The following is a 22,722-nucleotide window of genomic DNA, read 5'->3' on the forward strand; positions in this document are numbered from 1 at the left end:
TCCATAAACATCATCATCAACCAAGAAGGTAACACACATATTTAAACTCGTGAATTTTCATCTAGCAAGAATCCAAGGAAATAAGCTGGTGATGGCGTAGTAAACCCAAGCATGTGAGTATTACAACACACTAATGCAAACAAATATGCAAAACAACTGCACATTGAATCTAAGAAAGAAAGTGTTGCAGAAAATATGAAAAACAAGCAAATAATTAATTAACATATCAATACATGTACTATATATATTATCATATACATCATGGAGCACAAACTGAAATACAACATAATATGAAACATGTTATAAGGTGCCTGCTTTGGCCTTATTGCTTGATTATCACTTAGCATAGTCTTGATAATAACATTTATTTGATGTGACTTTGATTGAGATGACTGCTGCAAATTATTATTCTTTTACTTGATGATGATCAGTAAAACGTTGTTTTTCCTCCAAACAGTTGTGGATATTATCCATCTGGGTTTGGTGAGTTGAAAACAACCCTCTTGAAGTATAGAACTGCTTGAGATTAGATGCAAAACCAGAAAACAAACAAGAGAAGATTAAGAAGATGAGAGAGAGAGAGAGAGCTGGCGGCAATGAGAGTTAGAGAGTGAGGGGTTCGAACTAAACCTCCCTCTAACACTCTAAAACATTGTATTAAGTTAATCTTTGAATTATTACAGAGAGGCCCTTGGGTGGGCAAGAAATTACAAAAATAGAGTATATAAGAGTATGGGACCAGAAAAAGGCCCATTACAGAGGAAAACATAAACATATCATAGAATGACAGCCTATGGGTTATTCGGCCCATCTCCTCTACACTCCCCCTCAAGCTGAGCATAGATGTTAATCATGCCCAGCTTGCTAGTGTCATGTTGAAGCCTTGCCTTGGAAATACCCTTGGTGAGGAAATCTGCCAATTGTCCTTCAGAAGTAATGAATGGAAGACACACTTCACCGGAAGAGACTCTTTCTCGAATAAAGTGTCTATCAATCTCAATACGTTTGGCTCTATCATGTTGTATTGGGTTGTGAGCAATGTTGATGGCAGCCTGATTATCACAGTACAACATCATGGGTTTGTCATGATCAATCCCAAGTTCTTCCATTAAGGACCTTAGCCACAACAATTCAGAGACTCCATGTGCCATGGCTCTATACTCTGCTTATGCAGAGGATCGGGCCACAACTGATTGTTTCTTACTCCTCCAAGGGACAACATTACCAGCCACTAGACTGCAATACCCTGAAGTAGATCTTCTATCATCAATATTTTCAGCCCAATCAGCATCAGTATATGCTTCAAGTTTCAGATGACCATGCTTGGTAAATAGAATTCCTTTTCCTGGAGAGCCTTTCAGATCGCACAAAATTCGTTCTACTGCTGCCATATGAGTATCTCTAGGAGCATGCATGAACTGGCTAATACAACTGACAGCATACGCAATATCTGGCTGAGTCATGCACAAGTACAGAAGCTTTCCAAGAAGTCTCTGAAAGACCCCTTTGTCTTCCAACAATGTTCCATCCGAAGCTGAAAGTTTGTGACTCATATCAATGGGAGTTGCAGCTGGTCTAGCACCCATTTTTCCAGTTTCAAACAACAAATCAATGACACATTTCCTCTGGGAAATAAGAATCCCATCCTTGGATCTAGCAACTTCTATGCCAAGGAAGTATCGCAACTCCCCTAGATCCTTAATCTCAAATTCTATATGGAGGAAAGACTTAAGGGCCCGAATGCTTGAGGCATCATCACCAGTCACTATAATTGCATCAACATACACAATGAGATACACTGCTAGAGATCCATTTTTCTTCACAAAGAGAGTATGATCTGACTGTGTCTGAACATAGCTGAATTTAACAAGTGCAACTCTAAATTTCTCAAACCAGGTTCTAGGAGACAGTTTGAGGCCATAAAGTGATTTCTTCAATTTGCATACATTTCCTTGCATATCTTTCCCATACATTCCTGGAGGGAGACACATGTAGACCTCCTTATGTAAGTCACCATTCAGAAATGCATTCTTTACATCCAACTGATAAAGAGGCCAATCAAAGTGAGCTGCTAGAGATAAGAGAACCCTCACAGATGTCATATTGGCAAAGGGGCAAAGGTCTCTAGGTAGTTAGTCCCATATGTTTGTGTGTAGCCTTTGGCAACAAGTCTGGCCTTGTACCTCTCAATAGTCCCATCAGCCCTGTATTTAATGGTAAAGACCCACTTGCACCCAACTGGATCCTTCCCTTCAGGCAAATTCACCACCTCCCAAGTATCATTTTTGTGTAGAGCATCCATTTCAGACTTCATGGCATCTCTCCATTCTGGAATCCCAAGAGCTTCTGACACAGACCTAGGAATGGGGACATCAAGATCTAGGAAGGATGGTTCCAAAGAGGCTGAAGCAGTACCTGTTATCTCATCTATGATTGGGAATGTATGAGCCTCATCTGTTGTAAGGGAAACAACTTGCTCATTCTTGGATCTTTGCCTTTGATACACTTTGGGACTATGGGTAGGACGAGGAGGTAAAGAAATAGGGGCACTAGGGCAAGAGGAATGAAGTGGTTGATCCTCCTTTGATTCATTTGGTGAGGATATAGGCTTGTCAAGTGACTCAACTGGGACAGGAAGAGGAAGAGCAAATACTTGTGACAGACTCTCCCCCTGTTGACAATGTCCTTCCTGAGAGGAACCATAAAAAGGAGAAAGCTCATCAAAGGTAACATCCATAGAGACATGTCGAGTGCCAGTCTTTGGATCAAAACAACAATAACCCTTTTGTGTGGGGGAATAACCAAGGAAGATGCATTTGTGGGCTTTTGGTTCAAACTTATGTCTCTGGGCACTTGGAATGTGAGCATAACAGGTACAACCAAACACACAAAGAGGAATCGGGAAGAGATCCTTGTCTGGATGAAGAAGACTAAAGGGGGATTTAAACCCTAAAACCTTGGATGGCATACGGTTTATGAGATAGGTAGTAGTAAGAACAGCATCACACCAAAATCTTGTGGGAACATGTGAAACAAACAAAAGGCTCCTTTCAACTTCAACAATATGTCTATTTTTCCTTTCACACCACTACTGATTTCACAAAACCATGAATCACACTGACATTAATTCAGCAACTCACTGACCACATACAAGCCCTCTTGAAGCTGCTCAATAGAGATTGAGCATCACAAGCACCACCACACAACCATATCTGTCACACATGGTACAGATTTCTTTGACCTTTTTAGAGGGCATTACAAGTCCAAAGAAAACATCAACTACAGTAACCTGTCATTCAACAAGTCACTTGTGACCAACAAAGGCTTCAAAACAACTACAAACCCACATAAAAGGGTCAAAAATACCCTTACACCATTCGGCCACTGTAAACACAGCCTGTTCTTGGACCTTTTTCCAAGAACCAAGGCTACAAACAACCTAGTTCTCTAGGTTCTGATCAGTCCAAGCAGATTTTGAAGGCTTTCAACCCAGAAATACCAACAACACAAAAAAAAAGGTAACCAACCTCCGATGGAGAGCTTCAGTCGACCATCCACTTCTGAAGTTGTTTTTTTCTTGAAAAACAGTCAAGTTCTGCACAGAGGAAGAAGGACTGAAGTGTTCTTAGACCTAGGTCGAATCTGTGTTCTCCATTTTCAGCCTAGAAAGAAGAAAAAAAAATGAGGTCACGAACAGAGAGGAGCAGGGGAGGAGATTTAGAGAGCAACGCCCTGCTTTGATACCATGTTTGTCTTGTAGCTACAGTAGTTCGAACCAGAAGAAGAAGAAGAAGAAGAAGAAGAAGAAGAAGAAGAGAACAGTCGAACTTGATAGCCTAAACCCTATCAGTCGACCCTAATATGGATTAGCCTCAATTAGTAGTACAAAGACTAAACTGCCCCCACTTAAGTATGGGACAGGAAGTCTCTATTAAAACTACCACATAAACACATAACTTAATAGAAATAAAATGACTAATCTACCCTTATTCGGCTAGTTCTAACAGGGTGGATTGGGAACTAGTCTCTAGGAGTAGGGCTGATGGAGGGTTATGTTTAGGTAACATACGAAGAAAAAATGAAGCCTTGTTGGGGAAATGGCTGTAGAGGTTGGGAGGTAAGAGGGATAAACTATGGATGAGGGTAATTTTAAGTATTCATGGTCATGCCATTCTTCCTTCATTTTTGCAGCACATCTGGTATGACCTCTACTCTGGGAATCAGTTAAAGTTTTGGGAGCACATTTGGGTGGGTGAGATACCTTTGAAAGACCAATTTCCTTCCTTGTTTTCAATCTCCCAGTTTTAGGGCAAGGTTGTGTCCAATTTTCTAGTTCCTTCCGAGTCTAATTTTGGGTTTGATTGAGATCTAGGGCTTAGAAGAAGCTTAAGAGATGTAAAGGTTGAAAAAGTTTTGAGCCTGGTTCAGATCTTAGACCGGGTGGTGTTGGATCCTTTTGAGAGGGATAAGAGACTATGGACCTTAACTCCCTCTGGAACCTTCTCTTGTGCCTCTTTTTTCAAGTCCCTACTACCTTCATCCAGTCCATTTGCACAAAACTTTCTAGTTAAGGTTTTTTTGGGGTGAACCTATTCCTCCAAGGATTGGAGCCTTTTGTTGGGAAGCCTTCCTCGGAAGATGTATTACTTGTGACGTTCTCCAAAGAAAAAGGCCTTTTTGGTGCTTGTCTCCAAATTGGTGCATTCTTTGCAAGGCTAATGGTGAAAGCTCCTAGCACTTATTAGTTTTTTGCCCCTTTGCTACTGATCTTTTGGAATGGTTTCTTTCCTCTTTTGGTTGCAGGTGGACCCCACCGCCAAACATTCATAGCTTGTTTAGCCCCTCATTCTTTAGTTGGCCAAACAAAAGGGGAAGGATAATGTGGAGATGTGTGAGGGCTGCTGTTTGCTGGACTCTCTTTGGGAGGAAAGGAACACCAGAATTTTCTTGAAGTTGAAAGAAGTGAAGAATGTCTTATTGAAGTAGTAACAATGAGGGTGGTACATTGGCTGAAATCCTTGGACCTGTTTGTTGATATTTCTACGGATATGTTGCTGAATAGCTGGCTAGAGGTGGCAAATTATGTTCTTATAAAGCTGAACTTTGATGGAAGTAGTGAGGGAAATCCAGGTCCATCAGGTGTAGGAGGGGTTTTCAGAGATGAGGATGGGAAGGTGCTCGCTTTGTATTCAGGTTCCATTTGTTATCTTCCTGGAGAGAGTTAAGCCTGTTTATCTCTCTTTGGAGTTCTGTAACTAAATTCTTTTAATCTAATGAATTCCAGTCATTGATTAGTTGCAGTCCATTGGGGTAGCTATGGTTTTGGTCACCATCATCCCTGTTGCCATACCATTGGGGTAGCTCTGGTTTTAGTCAAATGGTTCAGTGTTGCACATTACAACTATTCTCCTACATCAGCTTGAACCATAAAGGAACTCCCCCTAATCTGAAACAAGCTTAGTTGCAGTCCATTGGGGTAGCTATGGTTTTGGTCATCATCATCCCTGTTGCCATACCATGCCTTCAGCACTATTTAAGTCCATTAGTGCCTTCTTGAGGTGGCATACAAGGAAGGACAGGAAATTTGTAGTGTGGATGCCTCCACCTGAAGGATGGGTAAAGCTGAATTTTGATGGAAGCAGCCAAGAAAACCCAGGCCCATTGGAGATAGGATGGGTGCTGAGAGATAATGAAAGCAAAATATTAGCATTGTTTTCAGGCACCGTGGGAATAGGAGACTCCAATAGAGCTGAGATGTTAGCGGTGGTACAAGGTATTCAGATTGCAGAACAACCAGCTTCAGCTATGTGGCGACATAGAGATACGTTAAGGAAAGTCAACTGGATCACAAGAAACATGACTGTTATCTTTCTTTGGGTGGGAAGATCAGCAAATTCCTTAGTGGATGGGTTAGCTAAGCAAGGGGCTTCAAGGGAACATTTATTTTGGGCTGCTTTGTAATTTTAGTTCTGGTTAATTCTGTTTTAATTTGATGTAATACTTGTTAGAAGAGGTAACCCAAACTCCCCCTTAGCAACAAACCCTGGCCAAGAGGTTGCTCCATATATACTTGAATGTATATGTCATGTTTTGATATGGCCACCTCTTTGCCAAAGATTCATTAGAACTCTCCCAAGTGTTTGATTTGAAACTCAGCTCAAAATTTGCTTATAAGTTTTTCTATCTTTAAAATGTTCATAATCACTATATTATCAACATTATAATGAGGCTCATGGTGGCTTAGACAAATGGTGAAGGAGATCAGGCAGCATACACAAGACTTGAACCCAAGATTCTTTTGGATTCAAAGCTTGGCAAATGGTTTTTTTGCTGGACAAGGGGTAAATAGGGAGCAAATGTGTTGGAGAATATTGTAAAGGATTTTGTTTGTTTCAGCTACTTCTGGTAGAAGGTTCAATCATTAGTTGTACATAGCATTTCCTCTCAATCTTAATAAAAGTCTCTTCCTAATAAAAAAATGAGGGTTATCAATCTTGCCTTCAACAGTTCTCCTTGCAATCTATCAATCCACACTCTAGGAGATTGTTTCAACCCTTAGAGTGATTTCTTAAGCTTGGATACTTGCATCAGTGGTGCCATACAAACCTAGTTGGACATTCAAGTCATCATTCAAGAATGCATTTTTAACATCAAACTAGTACAAAATTAACAGGAATAAGAAGCTCTAAGAGAATGAAATTTGAGTCGTGTTCAGTTTGGCCATAAGCGAAATGTCTCCAAGTAGTCAATGACGTTAATTTGAGTGTTGTCTTTTACCTTTTAATTGATCCATTGACCCTATACTTGATGATTGACACCCACTTACATCCCATTGGTTCTTTTCCTTTCAAAAAATCAGTAACCTTCCATATTTGATTCTTTAATAATGCATCTATCCCATCCTACATAGCTGCTCTTCACTTAGGCTTGGACAATGTTTCTAACACATGTTTTGAACAAACTTATAGGATAATGAAGCAAGGATAAATCTATATGAAGGTAATAGGCAATCATAAGTCAAGTAACGGTAATACCAAAGAACAAGAGAGACAAGTGTTGGGAAATATGATGATTGATAGAGTCGTAGAGATTGGATAGAATTGATTGCAGATTGGCAACTGGTGTTGGATAAAATTGATGAGATATCGGGAGGGTGGAAAGTGAAATAATTATCATTTAGGGAGAGGATTGCTTTCTAATCTTCCAGTCTATTACTTGTCATTTTTCAAAGTTCCAACCTTAGTGGCAAAGTCAATTGCAAAGATGCAAAGGGATTTCTTGTGGAGTGTTAAGGGGTAAGGAAAAAAAGTATCATTTGGTGAAGTGGGATTAGGATTGTTGGGACAAGGATGGGGGATTAGGGATTAGAAGGGTAAGGTTATTCAATAAGGCATTGTTGGGAAAATGGTTTTTGTAGAGTTGGTATTGAAAGAGTCTCTTTGGAGGAAGGTGGTTGTCTGTATGTATGGTGTAGTGGATTTTGGGTGGGATTCAAAGGAGATGAAATCATCCTATGCGGTTTGTGTGTGGAAAATTTTGAATTTTTATTCAGCATTGTTAAATTATGTTTCTTTTATGGTAGGGGATGGGGCAAATATAAAATTTTGGGAGGATGATTGGATGGGGGCTGGAAGGTTCTGCCTACTTATGTCCAAGTCGTGGGATTCTCCAAGACATTATAAATTTGAGCAGGAAAACATCTCAATTTCTGAATGTTGTGAAGTGAATCAGGGTGTAGTGGTGTGGTGTCCAAAATTTAGAAGGCTGTGATTTGATTGGGAGGTTAAAGACTGTAAGCCTGTTAGCTAAATTACAGAAAATAGAGATGCAAGTGGAGATGTCTGATTTAAGATTGTGGAAAGGAAGTAGGAAACTATGATTGAGGTGTTTTCTGTTAAATCCTTATGATATTTGGCTGAGAAATCTGATGGGGGTTTGGGGGAACCCAATTACCCCTAGGGTTGAAGTATTTGCATGGTTGATGGTGTTGAATATCATCCTGATTCAAAATCACATCAAAATAGAGGAGTCAAATGACAGGCAGATGCTATTTGTTTCATCCTTTTATTTTTTTGCTACATTTTTGAATTTCATTTGGGACTATTTTTTGAGATTATTTAAAATTGATATGTGGATTCCAAGATATCTGAAAGAAATATTTGCACTATAGCTTATTTTTCAAGGAAATAAGAAGGTAAAAATTGCCTGGAGCTGCATTCCTTTTGTGATTTGTTGGGAAAGTTAGAATGAGAAATAAAGGATTTTTCAAGATAATTGGAAAAAACAATTTTGGAATGGATTCTGATATTACTAGATTTTTGAGGGTGTGAATAGAGAATCCTTTGGATATGGTTTTTGGGCAGTTTCAGAATTGAATTTGGTGGGTTAATTGATGTATGTTTTTGTTTCGTGGAATCGAATATGAAGAGTTATGTATTTTGGGGGTTGTCTCACTTGTATACTTGGTCTTTGTCTTGTGAGAGAAGAGTGAGACATTGGGTGTATTTGGGGTTTAGGGTTTTCTGTGAGTGAGGTTGTGAGTGCACAACCCTGTATTTCTTCATTGCTGACTATGTAGTGGGTTTCTGCTCCTCCTTCGTCCGTGGACGTAGGCTAGGTTTAAATTTGGTGTGGCTTCCAACATGCCTCTTTGGTATGTTTTAGCTTTTTACAAAAGTCAAAAATCACCACCTTTTCCTTACCCTCTTGATCAACTACATAATCTTGAGCTACATGCAAATGTGGGCTAAATAGTCATGAGGTGGTGCTTGCAACATCACATATCTCCTGCTCTCCTCACTATGAAAGTAGGCCTATGATAGCGTCACATTATCCTTGGTGAAAATGTGTTGTCTGGATCTGGTAATATCATTACTCCTGATTAAATCCCGCGAGAAACTCAAAAACCCTATTGCACTCTACCAAATTTCTGCAAGTCATTGCATCATTGGGCTCTCCCATTCTATGGTCTCCAAAATCCTAACGATCAGTCTCTTGCCAGATGGACTTCAAGATGAAGAAATATAGTGCCGGTGATTTCTCCCCTGTTCCATATTATTTATCTTGTTTCTTGGCTGGTAGGCTTTCACCAGATTTAATGCTTTTGAATAGGTTTCAGCTACACTATCCCAGAATTCCTTGGATTTTAGCCTACAATTAATTATTGTTAATGTGACGCTGCATTGAACTTACAAGCTATGACATTACCATTATAATTCTCAAACCCATTTGGCATGTAGTAGGTCTATGGCAGCTGACTATAACTAAAGTCAAACCTGTCCTGCAAGTAGAAAAAGAAAAAGAAATGCAGAAGGTTGAAAAGAGAATAGAAGAACGGGCTGCAGATCATTCTATTTTGTCCAACCCCTCAAATAATATTTAGGGTAAATTGCTAAAACCTCCCTTGAAGTTTGGACCGTTGCTGAAACCTCCCCTGAATTTTGGTAATTGCAATCACCTCCCCCGAACTTTTTGACACAGTTACAAGTAGACCCCCTCTGTTAGAATCCTCTAACAAGAGGCATGAAAATGTCGAAAATACCCATGTCACTTTGACCAAAATGTTAATTTTCCAAATTTTCTCTTCATATCAATCGCTCAAAGGTAATACTGCAACCTTAAACTCTCTTTTTTTGTTCATAAAGTTTATATTGTTTTTACGGTAGAAACCAGCCTTAATAGTAACTACATGGGTATTTGGGACATTTCCATGTCTCTTGTTAAAGTATTTTAACAAAGGGGGTCTACTTGCAACTATGTCAGACAGCTCAGGGGAGATTATTGCAATTACAAAACTTAAAGGGGAGGTTTCAGCAACAGTGAGAAGCTTCAAGGGAGGTGATTGCAATTACAAAACTTACTGTTTAACTATTGTCTTAAACCACCCCTACAAGGTTGAGCAATTACAAAACTTACTGTTTAACAGTGAGAACCTTGCAGTTCTACAAGGTTGAGGAATTGGGCAAGGTTCAAAAGTTGAGGGAGGAGTTCCCGAATCAGGAGTGTGGGACTAGGATTTTTATCGCTAACCATTTGGATAAACAGTACTGTGGAACGTGTGGGTTGACTTACGTTTATTGAAAGGCTGGAGGTGATTAAAGTTGTTCACGGTAGGTTTATGCATCCATTAGACTTTTAAGAACTCATTGATTTTGTAATTGGAAATTTGGTTATTAGATAAGAGTGCATTCTGGAATTTGTTTAGAATTGCTGTTCTTATGCACTCAATGCCAGATTTGATGGTTTAATTACAAGACTTTAATCATTTATATGGACCAAAAAATTGGGAATGCAGATGTTCAATGGCGGGCATGTAAATCATGGGTTATTGAAATTGGCGGTTTGGTTGTTGAATCAGGAATCTGAGACATTAAAGAAATTGTGGTGTGGGTGGGTTGATATTGGGTCATCGTATAAGATGGTCATTATTGGGCATTCATTTGGTTCTGGTGTCACTGTGTTTTTGATGGTGGTGGTGGTCAACCGCACACTCATCAACTTTATCTTTTTTGTTTATTAAGATGAGATTTTTGTTCTTGGGTCATTCTCAGAATTTCTGTGGTGTTCATGTTTTTGAGTCAAATGAGCTAAAAGAAAAGAGCAGGGAGATTATGGAGAAACCATCGTCAAAATACAAAAGTCAAACAACTGGGTGATGAAAATCGAAGGGACAAGAGGATACATGGCATCGGAGGGGGTGTCGGTGTTCAGTGTCAAAGTTCGATCAAAAAGTCAGAGAGAGAGAAAAGAGAACACAACCGATTGGTGGGTGTGACACAATGTGTCAGTCATCACCCTAAAAGATTTATTTATATTAAAAAGATAAAAGGACAAATCTGCCCTTAGTGTACAAAAGAAAGAGAGTACAAAGAATAGTTATACAACAAATAAAATAGCCATGTAGCTAGATCTTCTCACAGTCTCTACACTCCCCCTCAAATTGATGCCTAGGAATAAGCATCAGTTTGTCCATGAGAAATAGATGTCGAGCCCGAGTCATTGCTTTAGTCAACAAGTCTGTTAGTTGGAGCCTGGAGGAGACACGAGGAAGAGATATGGTACCCTCAAGAAGGAGATCACGGATGAAGTGGCAATCAACATCTATGTGTTTGGTGCGCTCATGGAAGACGGGGTTGGAAGCAATTTTAATTGCACTGACATTGTCTGCATAGAGAGGAACAGATGATGGTGGTTCATGAAGTATTTCAAATAGAGGAGCCCGAAGTTATAGGGATGTCACTACACACGGATGACATAGCCTTGTATTCAGCTTCAGTAGAAGATTTGGACACAATAGCTTGTTTCTTGCACTTCCACAAGATAAGAGAGTTGCCTAAGAATACACACCAACCAGTAGTGGATCGTCGAGTGTCAAGGCAACCAGCCCAATCAGCATCCGCATAAGCCATAAGGCTAATAAAGGATGAGAAAGAGAAGAATATCCCATGTGATAGGGTGCCTCGCACATATCTAATGATCCGATGAACTGTAGATAAATGAGGTTGTCTTGGAGAAGACACAAACCGGCTCACTATCTAAACTAGATATATCTGGCCGAGTCACTAAGATAGGATCTTCAAGGAGAGAACCATCATCTTTGTTGAGTTTCAAGTTCAGTTCTAGTGGGCTATCCACAATCTTAGAGTCACTAAGATTTGCCAGTTTGACGGGATCAGTCGCATACTTTTGTTGGTTAACAAAGTAGCCCTGAGAGTTTCTACTCACTTCAAGTCCCAAGAAATATGTCAAAGGCCCCAACTCCTTCATCTTAAAGGACTCATTGAGTAATTGTTGTAGCCTAGCAATTCCTTCTATATCATCTCCTATAATGAGAATGTCATCGACATAGAGGAGTAATATCGTTACTCCCTACTTCCGCCTTAAGATAAATAAAGAATAATCAGAAGAACTCTTGATAAAGCCAGCATTAGTGATGACAGATCTGAACTTCTCAAGCCAGGCCCTAGGAGCTTGCTTCAGGCCATAAAGTGACTTCTTCAAATGACAAACAAGTTGTAGGTCTGTACAATATCCAGGAAGGGGCTTCATATAAACTCTCTTTCAACTAGGGGTGATCATGGGTCGGGCCTGGGCTTGGCTTTGCTTTCATAACAACGGCTTATGCTAGGCCTGGGCCTCGCTCGCCCCGCATTATGGGCCTAAAAATATAAGCCCGGGCCCGGCCCTATGTGGGCCCAGGTCGGGCCGAACCAAGATTCTGGGCCTAATTATTGTATTTCAGTTCCAAAATTAAACAATTGTATTTTTTTTTTCACTTATTGTCTTGGAGACTATAGTAACCTATAAGAAAATTTAAACTTAATATCAAGATAAAAGCTTCTAACATAAAAGAAATTAAATAATTATACCTTGTAATTTATAAGTTTCAATTGGTCATTAGTATGCTAAAAATGATAATTTTAACAAACCAATTCTTCTATCAACAAAAAATCAACCTAGAACCTATGATATCTATCAAAAAATAACCATCCATTGTTATGTAATATCCACAAAACAACTTTAAACATCTCTATAAGGGGCTCCATCTTTCATTCAACTCATATAAATAAAAAGTGAAATAAAAAAGATATTAGCAAACTATGAAAAATAGTTAAAATTAAAATAAGTAATAAAACATTGAGAACAGTTTCAATTTTACCCAAAACTTGCAACCACTCTAAACTTCAGATTTATCTTCATCAATGGAGTCTTCATCACTAGAAGATGCGTCTTTTGGTAAGAGAGGGAGAGTTGGGCGTGACGGTGGTTTTGTGAAATTGGTGAGAGAGAGCCGAGAAGATTAGGATTTAATACTTTCTTTTTAGTAATTTCTATATTTCATTAAATACTAGATTAGAATTTGGTAAGATCTAAGACCGTAGGATTGAAATCTTTAATCTCCTACAATTCTCTATTAATTTCTATTTAATATATTAAACATTCAGGTTGGGCCTAAAAAATTAGGCCCAATCCCGGCCCTAAATTTTGCGGGCTTGATGCAGGCCCTGGTCGGGCCTTAACAAAAAACCTAGGCCCAAGCTCGGATTTTCTAGGCCAGGCTGAAATGATCACCCCTACTTTCAACTCCCCATGGAGAAAAGCATTCTTGACATCCATCTGATGGATTGTCCACTGTTTGGCTGCAGATATATCCATCAGAAGTTGTAAAGTGGTCATGTGGTCATCTTAGCTACAGGAGCAACGGTCTCCTCATAGTCTATCCCATATTCCTATTTGTAGCCTTGTGCAACCAACCTAGCTTTGTATTTGTCTAGGCTCCCATCAGATTTTAGTTTCATAGAGTAGACCCATCGACTTCCTATGAGAGATGTCTTAGGTGGAGCTTTGACCAAGTCCCAAGTGTTATTCGTAAGAAGGGCTCAAATCTTAGAATCCATGGCATCTTTCCAGTGTGGTTCTATTATGGCCTGTTGGTAAGATTTGTGAATGTATGTGGTAGATAAAACAGCGGAAAAAGATCTATGATTTGGTGAAAAACCATAACAGTCAGGTGGGCGAGAAATTCTACTAGAACGGTGTAGAGTGGGAATAGTAGGTTCAGGGGGATTACTGAGGTAGCTGGAGTGACTGGATCAGCAACTGGTAGTGGAGTAGAAGGGGCATTGAGACTGAAGAAGGTCGTTGCTTCCTGAAGTAGGTTTGAAGTTGTTGCGGAGGTGACAAAGGAATGTATGAGGTACCTGTATTATCAAAACCATGCAACAAGGAAATAGGAGTTGGGAATTTTACAATATGTTCAAAGGACACACTTTCAAGAAAAACTACGTTACGAGAGATTCTAATACGACGAATCGAAGGATCATAGCAAAGGAACCCTCTATGTTCCGAACTGTACCCCATAAAGGCACACAAAGCTGCTTGTGTAGTTAACTTCGTGCATTCATGAGGTGGGAGACAACATGCTTGAACTTCTTACACTCATAGCACTGTACTTTAGAGTTCCTTCCCCTTTGGTTTTGTTGCTAGTAAGACAGTATCAATGTTGGACTCTTTTCTTCCATCCAGAGTAGTCTGTATGGCAAATATGGTTTCAACCCTCAGAATTTCCTCAAGAATAGTATCCAATTCAAGAAGTGTTCCTCGGCTTAGGATATTAGATCTGACAACTTCAAACTCAGGCCTGAGATGCATTAGGAAGTGCATAATCTTCCTTCTATCAAAATGTTCCTTCGTATACTTCACACAACATTCCGATGGATCCTTTCCCATGTGTACAAGCTCATACTTTGTCCAAAGGTTAATAAACCTAGCATAATATTCCTGGACCTTCCTTTCTCCTTGATAATATGAGATGTCAACCTCTATCTGGTACTATCTCGAGGTGTTTGATTGTTGATATACTTTCTCGAGATACTCATACATCTCATAGGCAGTCCTGTATCCTCTCATAGGAATTACAATATCAGTTTCAACCGATCCTAGGATCCATGATGCGATTTTTCGCATTGCCAATTCTCCACTGATTAAGACCCTTAATGTCTGAATCATTAGGTTTAACTACAGATCCATCCAGATATCCCCAGAGACCTTTTGCCTCCACATGAAATTGAAAATTAAAATTCCGAAGTGCATAGTCCGTACGTTTGATAAAAAAAGTGCATAGTTCGTACCATTAAACTTAATAGGGAGAACTTCCATCCTTTCTGATGCCATTGAATCACAAGGGCAAGAAAACCACACTTCTAAACAAAGAGTAGGGTTCAAAACAGAGGAAAGAAAGAGGTACCTTTCAGCCGATGTCCAGAAAAGGAAACTGTAAGGGTCGGCCGAACTCACAAGTGGCTCAAAACCCTTCTAAATCAAATCTGATTCAAACCAAACCAATTAGAGTCGGTAGATCTGCTCTGGGCGACACTAGATCCAAAGTTTCAGCCTGATCTGATGCCTCTGGAGGGAGATCCAACAAAAAAGAGATATCTGATGGCGCAACAGTCCAGGAAAAGTGTCCGTAGAGTTCTGATCGAATGCAGCCTCAGATAAGGGATCCAAAAGCACTCGAGAGCCTCGCGAATACAGATCAGATCGTGACCTGCTCTGATACCATGTCAGAGTCAGATCGAAAAGTCAGAGAGAGAGAAAACACAGCCGATTGGTGGGTGTGACACAATGTGTCAGTTGACACCCTAAAAGATATATTTATATTAAAAAGATAAAAAGGACAAATATGCCCTTAGTGTACAAAAGAAATAGAGTACAAAGAATAGCTATACAACAAATAAAAGTACAAAAATAGTCCTGCTGCTGCGTCAAGAGGAAGGGGATGAGGGTAATATTGGGTTTTAAAAAAATTTAAATGTCACGGTAATATTGGGTTCTAACAACGGGTAGATCTAGTCAATTGTCAGAAACAGTAGGGGTGGTTTAAGACAATAGTTAAACAGCAAGGGTACAATTTGTCAATTAGCTAAACAGTTGGGGTAGTTTAAGAAATTTGCCCTTTACCCTAATATTTATAGCTCATCTTTAATTATATAGAGAATGACGTAACTGCCCCTCACTGGGCAGCAGCAGAAATAAGAGGGAAAAGAACATAACAGTAGGTCGAATCCCACTCAATTGAGTACTTAATCAGGAAGATTGAGTACCTGCTTGGGGAGCTAGATGAAACTGTCAATTGGGTGCAAACATCAGCCAATAGTTTGGCATGTTCCATCCCAAACAATAGTGAACAGGGCATGACTGTTTTGGGGGAACATACCACAATAATATACTTGGCTAACCCAACATATCTTTCCATCCTATTATATAATTATTCTCTTATTCATATTAATAAAGTTCCAACAGTTAACAATCTGAAAAAACAATCTTAATACTCTCTTCTTTTCTGTCTACTTAACTCATGACCTTGTCTTCTTAATATTTAATGTCATTTTATGAATGCTTTTACCTACTGTTTATACTGATTCCCTTCTTTTCGTTATTTCAGTTCTGTTCCAGGAATGTTTAAGATAATCCGGCCTGCTGTTGGGGAGGCATTAAGGTATTAAAGGAAGTTAGATAATGATGCATCAAAACTTTTGTTTTTAATTTTCTTTATGTTTCAACTGATATAATGACTTATTCCAGGGAAATGCCTTTAACAGAGCTACAAAGCAAGTACAGAAAAATTTCATCATTAGAGAAGGCCTGTAAAGGTTGGCAAGATGAATATGAAGTTTCCTCTAAACAGGTAGATCCTTAATGACCTCTACCCATTCAGGCTTTATTTATTCTTAATGATTAGTGGAGCTCTTCCTTGAGCTATAAGTTTGATAATGACATATCAGGTCCTAACTTTTTCTTTTTCTTTTATATGTGCTATTTGTTCATCAGAGCTTAATTAATTTAGAATTTTCAGTTCATAAGCAATATTTTAAAAGTATCAGTGGCTTGTGCCAGAATGCAATGGACTTTGTGCCTCATTTATTTGATCTTTTGCACTGCATTCTTTATTATTATGAAATGACCATGTCTGATGTTTGTCCTCTCCTGCCGATTTCTTCCCATGAGGTCAGATAAACTATTTCTTATGGAGGCTGGTTTCTGTAATGTTCTCACAAGTAGAAAGGTGAATTTCATTGTTTGGCGTATCAGATTTCATTGCTTGATGCAATGGAAAATGTACCCCCTTCTATGCAGCTAGAAGATGCATAGTGTAGGTTTCTCAGTGGGAAATTTGGGGAAAATCTTGGATGAGCTACAAGCCTAGAGTACGAAAAAGGTTCTCAAAAGCCAAGCAAAAAATTCCATTCAAAGATAAACAGAATGTTTTCATAGCATCTACTTGTAAGAAAAATAAGAGATTAAAAATTGAACTTATCTAATCATCTAAATACTCAATTTCATTATTCAATAAAAGCAATATAATATTCAATATCTAATCATCTGGATTTTTAATGCTACTTTGATGCCCCCACAAACAAAGTTCAAAATTTCGGTACAATATGCCCCATATCGTGCGTATCGTATCATATTGTTAGCTTTCTAAAACCCCAAATAAGGGGTGTTTCAGAATTTCAGCACTTTCGCGGGGTTGGCAAGCCTAAAACCAATCCCCTGAAACATTTTTGAAAAAAAAAAACTAAAAAAAGTTATAAAGTATCAAAACACCCCATACGTAAATTCATGTGTATCAGGCGTATCAATACTTTAAACCATGCCCACAAATTAATGTTTCAAAAGAACATCTGTGTAGATATAACCAAATTGCAAAGATAATTTTCTATTAGAGTTTATTGTACTTAAAATGGTCAATTATCATTTTTTTATCAGCAAAAATTTATTGAAATAATTACTTAGAAAAGAGGTAACAGTACAGTTTGATGACCGTAAAGTCATCCCAAGTAAGTTTGCTAGGTTACATAGAAGCCCAAAACAACTGTTGCCTTTCCACTCCTTGTTTAGCAAGGTAATCAGCTAACCCATTTGCACACCTTCTTACCCACTTGAAATCAGAATTTACATCTCTTGCAAGCCTTTCAACTTCCCTGTAAGCATTCTTGAGAGTCCAAGGGATATGTTTATTACATCTCACCCAAGAAATAACTACTTTTGAATCCCCTTCCACCTCCATCTGTCTGAAACCCAGCTGCTTTGCCAACCAAAGACCATGAAGAAGAGCCAACAATTCAGCTTTCACAGAATTATCTGCTCCAAGTGGACCTGAATAAATAGCTAATATCTTGCCCTTGGAATTTCTGATTACCCCACCAATTCCTGCCATACCTGGGTTGCATAAGGAAATTCCATCAAAGTTCAACTTTAATTTGCTGCCTTGTGGGGGTTTCCACTGCAATCGAATTCTTTCTTTCTCTATATGACTGCGCTACCACCTTCCATGCCCTTAGGATATCATTAGTTGTGAAGTTCTGATAATGGTCAATTGTCAAGTTTACATTGTCTAAAATGGAAGAGGCCTTGTTGCTGATATTGGTTGCTCAATATTGAAAAGTATTCCTTTTTTATATTCCCTTCATTTAATCATTTCTGGTCCTATCCTTTCTATTTTTTCCTTATATACAACTTACATTTTCCATCATTTAAATCTCTTTCAACCTCACCTGTAGTGCATGCATGGCCCCAAATGCAAGCTTGGAAACTTCTGTACAGTTGGAAGGAGACTACAGGAAGTAAATGTATTGGGTGGTCTAATTGTTCCTGTTTGGGGGACTATTGAGAAGGCCCTTTCTAAGCAGGTATCTGATTCAACCTACTACTTTATTAATAATTCTCAGCACTTTGCTTTATTGCTTTTCTACTATATGAATAAATAATGTAGTACCTGAAAATTAAGACACCTTTTATCTTCTCAATTTCTTGACTCATCAGCAAGAATTGCATAATTGATAATAGCAAAAATTGAGCTAGTAATTGGCACCTGAGTTTGCTCCTCTTCTGCATGTAGCGGTGATTATTTCTAGCCCAGTCCAGCTAACGTAGGGGCTGGTTGATAGGAGGCAAAGTTGATGTGTTACTTACTACACATAGGAGGCAATTAACAAGTATGAAAACATCTTGACTCTCATTGTAGGGATTGTACTTGTTCTGGAACATCATCACCGCCTTGCTGGTCCAAAATATTCCTTGTTTGCTAAAAAAGCAAATACCATCTCTTGTTCTTCTGGCTCATGCTCAAATTTAGATCTTGGAAAACATACCATATTCTCCCCCTTTTCCAAGTTCTTGTTCACCTTTCAAAGCATCAAATAATGGTTGGTTCATCAACCTAGGACCATAAGAACTTCATAGAGAATAATCAGCATCCTCTACCTCTTATTCATTAGGAACTTTAGCAGAATAAAATCCTTTGTAATCAATAATCACCCGCTCCCAGTTTATCTTTCTAACTTTACCAGAAAAAGGATGTTTGCCCTTCATTTTCTTCCTTTTCTGCAATTAACACATGCACATTCTATTCTCTATTATCTTTGCTGCAATGAAAAATAATATAGGCTCCATCTCTCATCACATCATATTTATGTTTTTCTTTTCTACTCTTTTATTTAGACATACATTTCTTTGTATATATGTCTTGCATTAACAGAATAGAGATCTGTCCCTTTATTTTTTCACAGGCAATGTAATGTGGTTCTAACTCTACTTATAATGTTTGATTCTTTTACAGTAGATCATGTCTAATGTGTTGTGATATCTACAAATAGCTACTTTTAATTCTTCATAATTCATAAAAAATAGAGAACTGAGCTAAAGACAACGAGATGTTTTTATATAAAAACATTTGCCCTAGATGATGCCTAAGAAGGTGCCTAGTAGCCTGGGTAACAGGGCGCTCCACTACTATCAAGTCAGACTTGTAGACATGTCGGATTCTTAATCCTGTGTCTGCATCCATGCAATACTTCATTGGCAACTATATATATAATTGTAAATGAAATAATTAATTTGATTTGGTATTGTATATAATTATAAATGGAACTAAATAATAGTGCATAAATATGTGAGGAGACAAATTTTGATTACCCAAATCTTACATCTGTGTAGACAATTTGATTATTTCTAAGAGAAACACAAATTGGAGTGCCCTAATGATAGTTATCCAAGGCCTTGTTTTGACTTATTACTGCTCTATATTTTTTGATATCTCTTCTCAATTTGGACCAGCCCTAATGATAGTTTTTTGTGAACATTATTTTGCTTGAGTTACAAATTCACACCGTCAATCTGCAAGGATCCTATAGAAATGCTATGTAGGCACAATCTTAGTACAATATTCTTATCTATATTAGATTGTTTCTGAGTTCTTCTATTTGATCTCTCGATTGCTTGGGTAAATTCGCAATTGGTACAACTTCTCAACAGGTCCGCCAAAGCCATAAACGACTTCGCATTGTACGCATAGAGACTACGACAGATAACCAGCGAATTGTTGGACTTTTTGTCCCTAATGATGCTGTTGAAACCGTGCTACATGGTGCTCTCTCTCTCTCTCTCTCTCACACACACACACACACACGGTCACACATAAATATGCATATCTCAAATCTAAATGTTCTACCCTAGATCATTTCAATCATACGTTTAACTAGTTTTTCATTAGATGGTTCATACATTCCTTTGGATGTAGATGGCCCAAAAAGAGCAACGTTATTATGACCATGAAACCAGCCTGATGTGTTAGTTTTGTTTTGGATGTAGATTGTCATACAGACATCTAATTAACCAAGTCAATCTTTTAATGTGGCAGATCTAGCATGGGTTCAGGATATTGATGATTAAGAATGGACGACAGGATTTTTTGTCATTTTGGGTGACAGCTTTTATCAAACTTTTGTGGAAGGTCGGCACCACAAATTTATGTTTATGTTATATCCTTTGACAGCCAACAAGCAGTTACAGATCAAGAAAACCAGCTGAAGCCCCATGTAGAGAGAAGGGAAAGAAGAAAAGTGGGTGTTTTTTGCGTTGATAACGTTTTCATTGATAATTGTTTTTTTATTCCATTTTGGCCTATATCTTGTAAATTATCAACATTTGATCGTCAGCAAGAGAAATGTCATATAGATGTACTAGTTGTGATCCTGCTTGAACCGACCTGCACATCCAGTAAATTTTCACTGTAACAGAGCCTCCATTGTAATACAAATTCAAGATGTAATACAACACAACGGCCAGTCTTCTCAAACTTATTGCTTATAACAAATAGTAAAGTCATACAAGCATTCTCCCACACCCACACGCACACGCACACACAAACTATCAAAACATGCCAAAAACAAAATAGAAAGATTAGCAAACGAAAGAAGCATCCACATGATCGTCATGGCAATAAAGCCCAGGTCGCTGAGTGAATCCTTGCCTCTTCAGCATCTCCCTGGCCTTGAACACCAGCTCCCGATTGGTGATTGTGCCATCTGACTCGCTAAGAATGGTCTGGATTGCATTGCTCAGAGCACCATATGCTTCATCAGAATTGCCCGATGGGCTTGCATCCGCAGATGTTTGATCAGTCTGGCAGCCACTAATCAATATGCCACTATCAGTAAGTGTTCTCTTGCTCGCCCCAGCGTAAACTTCATGGCTACTTTGGACTTCCGTTTTCATTGCAGCTTCGGCGTAACCCTCATCATTTTCCTCCAGTTTTTGCTTGAGGAACGCCTGCGCCAGATTCCCAACAAATCCCAGTATCCCACCACCGCTTCCACCTTCACCCTCTCCGCCTTGGAGATTGTTCATGATAACTTTCATGAATTTCTTCACCTTAGGGCTGGCATCCTCCCCAAAGAGGTCAAACAGCGTTGGCCGCAGCTTACCTACATCGATGTCTTCTTTACCTGTCTTCTGTTTCAGCATTTCTATCAGAGTGGAGAGAGGCAGAGATTTGCTCTTAATGCGGTGACCCGGCACGGTGTACCGAGCTTCTTGCTCGGTTTCACTTTCCTCTTCATGACGTCGGTGGTGGTGGTGGAGGTGTATTCCCCGCGACTCAAATGCATCCTCCACCTTCTGATGTAAGAAATCTCTGAAGCCAAAACCAGAACCTGAGTCCGATCTCTCCTCCTCTTGATGCTTGGTGCTCTCGCCAATCTGCTCCTTGGCCTCGTCAATTAGGCCGCCGCTGTGGCATGAATCCGACACAATTGTTATACGACAGCCCTCCGGGACTTTGTCAACGTATTCCCTGAAATCATCATCTGCACACAGAATTGAATCCACATGACACCCGCCCGCATACACAGAAGCCTCAACCTTTCTAGTATCTATGATGCAAGCTACTATGATCAGGACACCCGGACATTCATTATCTATCCCAGTAGATGAGAATTGAGAAGTTACCCATGAAAGATCTTCGATTCTTTATTCTTATAGAATGATAGCACAGATAATAAGAGTAAGAGGTGATCGATACTAAATTCTAAAATCAGGAGTTGGAAACCCAGAGTCAAACGAGAGAGACAGACAGAGAGAAAGAGATCTAGTATGATTGATTGAAATTTGAAAAGCAGTAAATTACTAGTGGCAGTAGTGGCGAAAGAGGAGAAAGAAAACATGATTTACGAGGAAAATTGAGTACCGGTTATGAGGTTCATATCGCAGGGGACAATGCATTCGTCGTAGCCGGTGTCATCGTCCTCGCCGGTCTCGGCAGGGAGACGGGTACCATGGCCGCTGTAATGGACGAAGAGGAAGTCGCCGGGCTCAGCCGATCGGACGAGATCAGAAAAAGCACGTCGGATGTTTTTGCCAGTGGGCTGGGTATATGAGTCATCGGTGTCGATCAAGATAGTGATGTCATCTTCGGAGAAACCGTATCGATCGACGAGGCATCGGAACATCCTCTTCACGTCGTTGATGCATCCATTCAGCTGCGCCTTGGTTCCTGGGTAATTGCATCCGATCAGAAGAGCTCTCTTGGCCATCTCTCTCTCTCTCTCTCTCTCTCTCAATCTCTCTCTGTAACTGGGGAGTAGTAGAGTCAGATCCCGAACGAATGAACGAGTATCAATAAAAGGAAAAACATATCTTCCTCTGGTGAAAGCATCAACCAATTAATGCGGAAAACGGAAATTGAGCGAGCGAATGACCGTCAGCCTCCTCTCACTTCTTTACACGTGTAACTTTTAGCTTTTTTTATTTTTATTTTTCTGGATTAATCGCTGCTTCCGGAGTCCGGACTTGAATCAGGGATGATCATGGCCCGTGCCAGGCTTTGCTTTGCGGTTTGCACCTATGATAAGGCTCGGGCCCGACCTGACCCGGGTCTCA

The 22,722-nt window shown here is 39.3% G+C and overlaps 2 protein-coding genes across 3 annotated transcripts in view; one reads left to right on the forward strand and one right to left on the reverse strand.

Moving 5' to 3' along the window:
- EMB1135 (RING/FYVE/PHD zinc finger superfamily protein) overlaps positions 1–20,641 on the forward strand; it is a 104,678-nt gene extending 84,037 nt beyond the window's left edge. The window contains exons 28-32 of one of the 2 annotated variants that reach the window (XR_735563.3): positions 15,947–16,000; positions 16,087–16,189; positions 18,066–18,194; positions 18,404–18,500; positions 19,819–19,930. Coding sequence is in view for 1 of the 2 variants with exons in the window: in XM_010262504.3 (XP_010260806.1) it covers positions 15,947–16,000; positions 16,087–16,189; positions 18,066–18,194; positions 19,819–19,930; positions 20,204–20,235 (430 nt within the window). In the remaining variant the exon portion in view is untranslated. Of the gene's footprint in view, positions 1–15,946; positions 16,001–16,086; positions 16,190–18,065; positions 18,195–18,403; positions 18,501–19,818; positions 19,931–20,203 lie in introns of those variants that run through there. The other variant, XM_010262504.3, reaches the window with a different exon arrangement.
- On the reverse strand, positions 20,568–22,494 carry MC4 (metacaspase 4). Its single transcript, XM_010262503.3, has 2 exons — positions 22,031–22,494; positions 20,568–21,650 (listed from the first exon to the last, which is right to left on the reverse strand). Exons 1-2 carry the CDS (start codon positions 22,374–22,376, stop codon positions 20,746–20,748), a joined length of 1,251 nt encoding a protein of 416 aa, XP_010260805.1. The 5' UTR covers positions 22,377–22,494; the 3' UTR covers positions 20,568–20,745.
- Positions 22,495–22,722: the final 228 nt, after the last annotated feature.

Source organism: Nelumbo nucifera, chromosome 7, assembly GCF_055504915.1.
Source record: "Nelumbo nucifera cultivar China Antique chromosome 7, China Antique-T2T, whole genome shotgun sequence".
NCBI classification, from domain to species: Eukaryota; Viridiplantae; Streptophyta; class Magnoliopsida; order Proteales; family Nelumbonaceae; genus Nelumbo; species Nelumbo nucifera.

What these genes read in the sequence shown, in the direction of transcription:
- MC4 (XM_010262503.3), bottom strand. Translation starts at nt 22,376, where the DNA reads ATGGCCAAGAGAGCTCTTCTGATCGGATGCAATTACCCAGGAACCAAG. An exon ending in CGATATGAACCTCATAACCG is followed by an intron (nt 21,651 to 22,030) that starts GTACTCAATTTT and finishes TTCTGTGTGCAG; the next exon opens with ATGATGATTTCAGGGAATAC.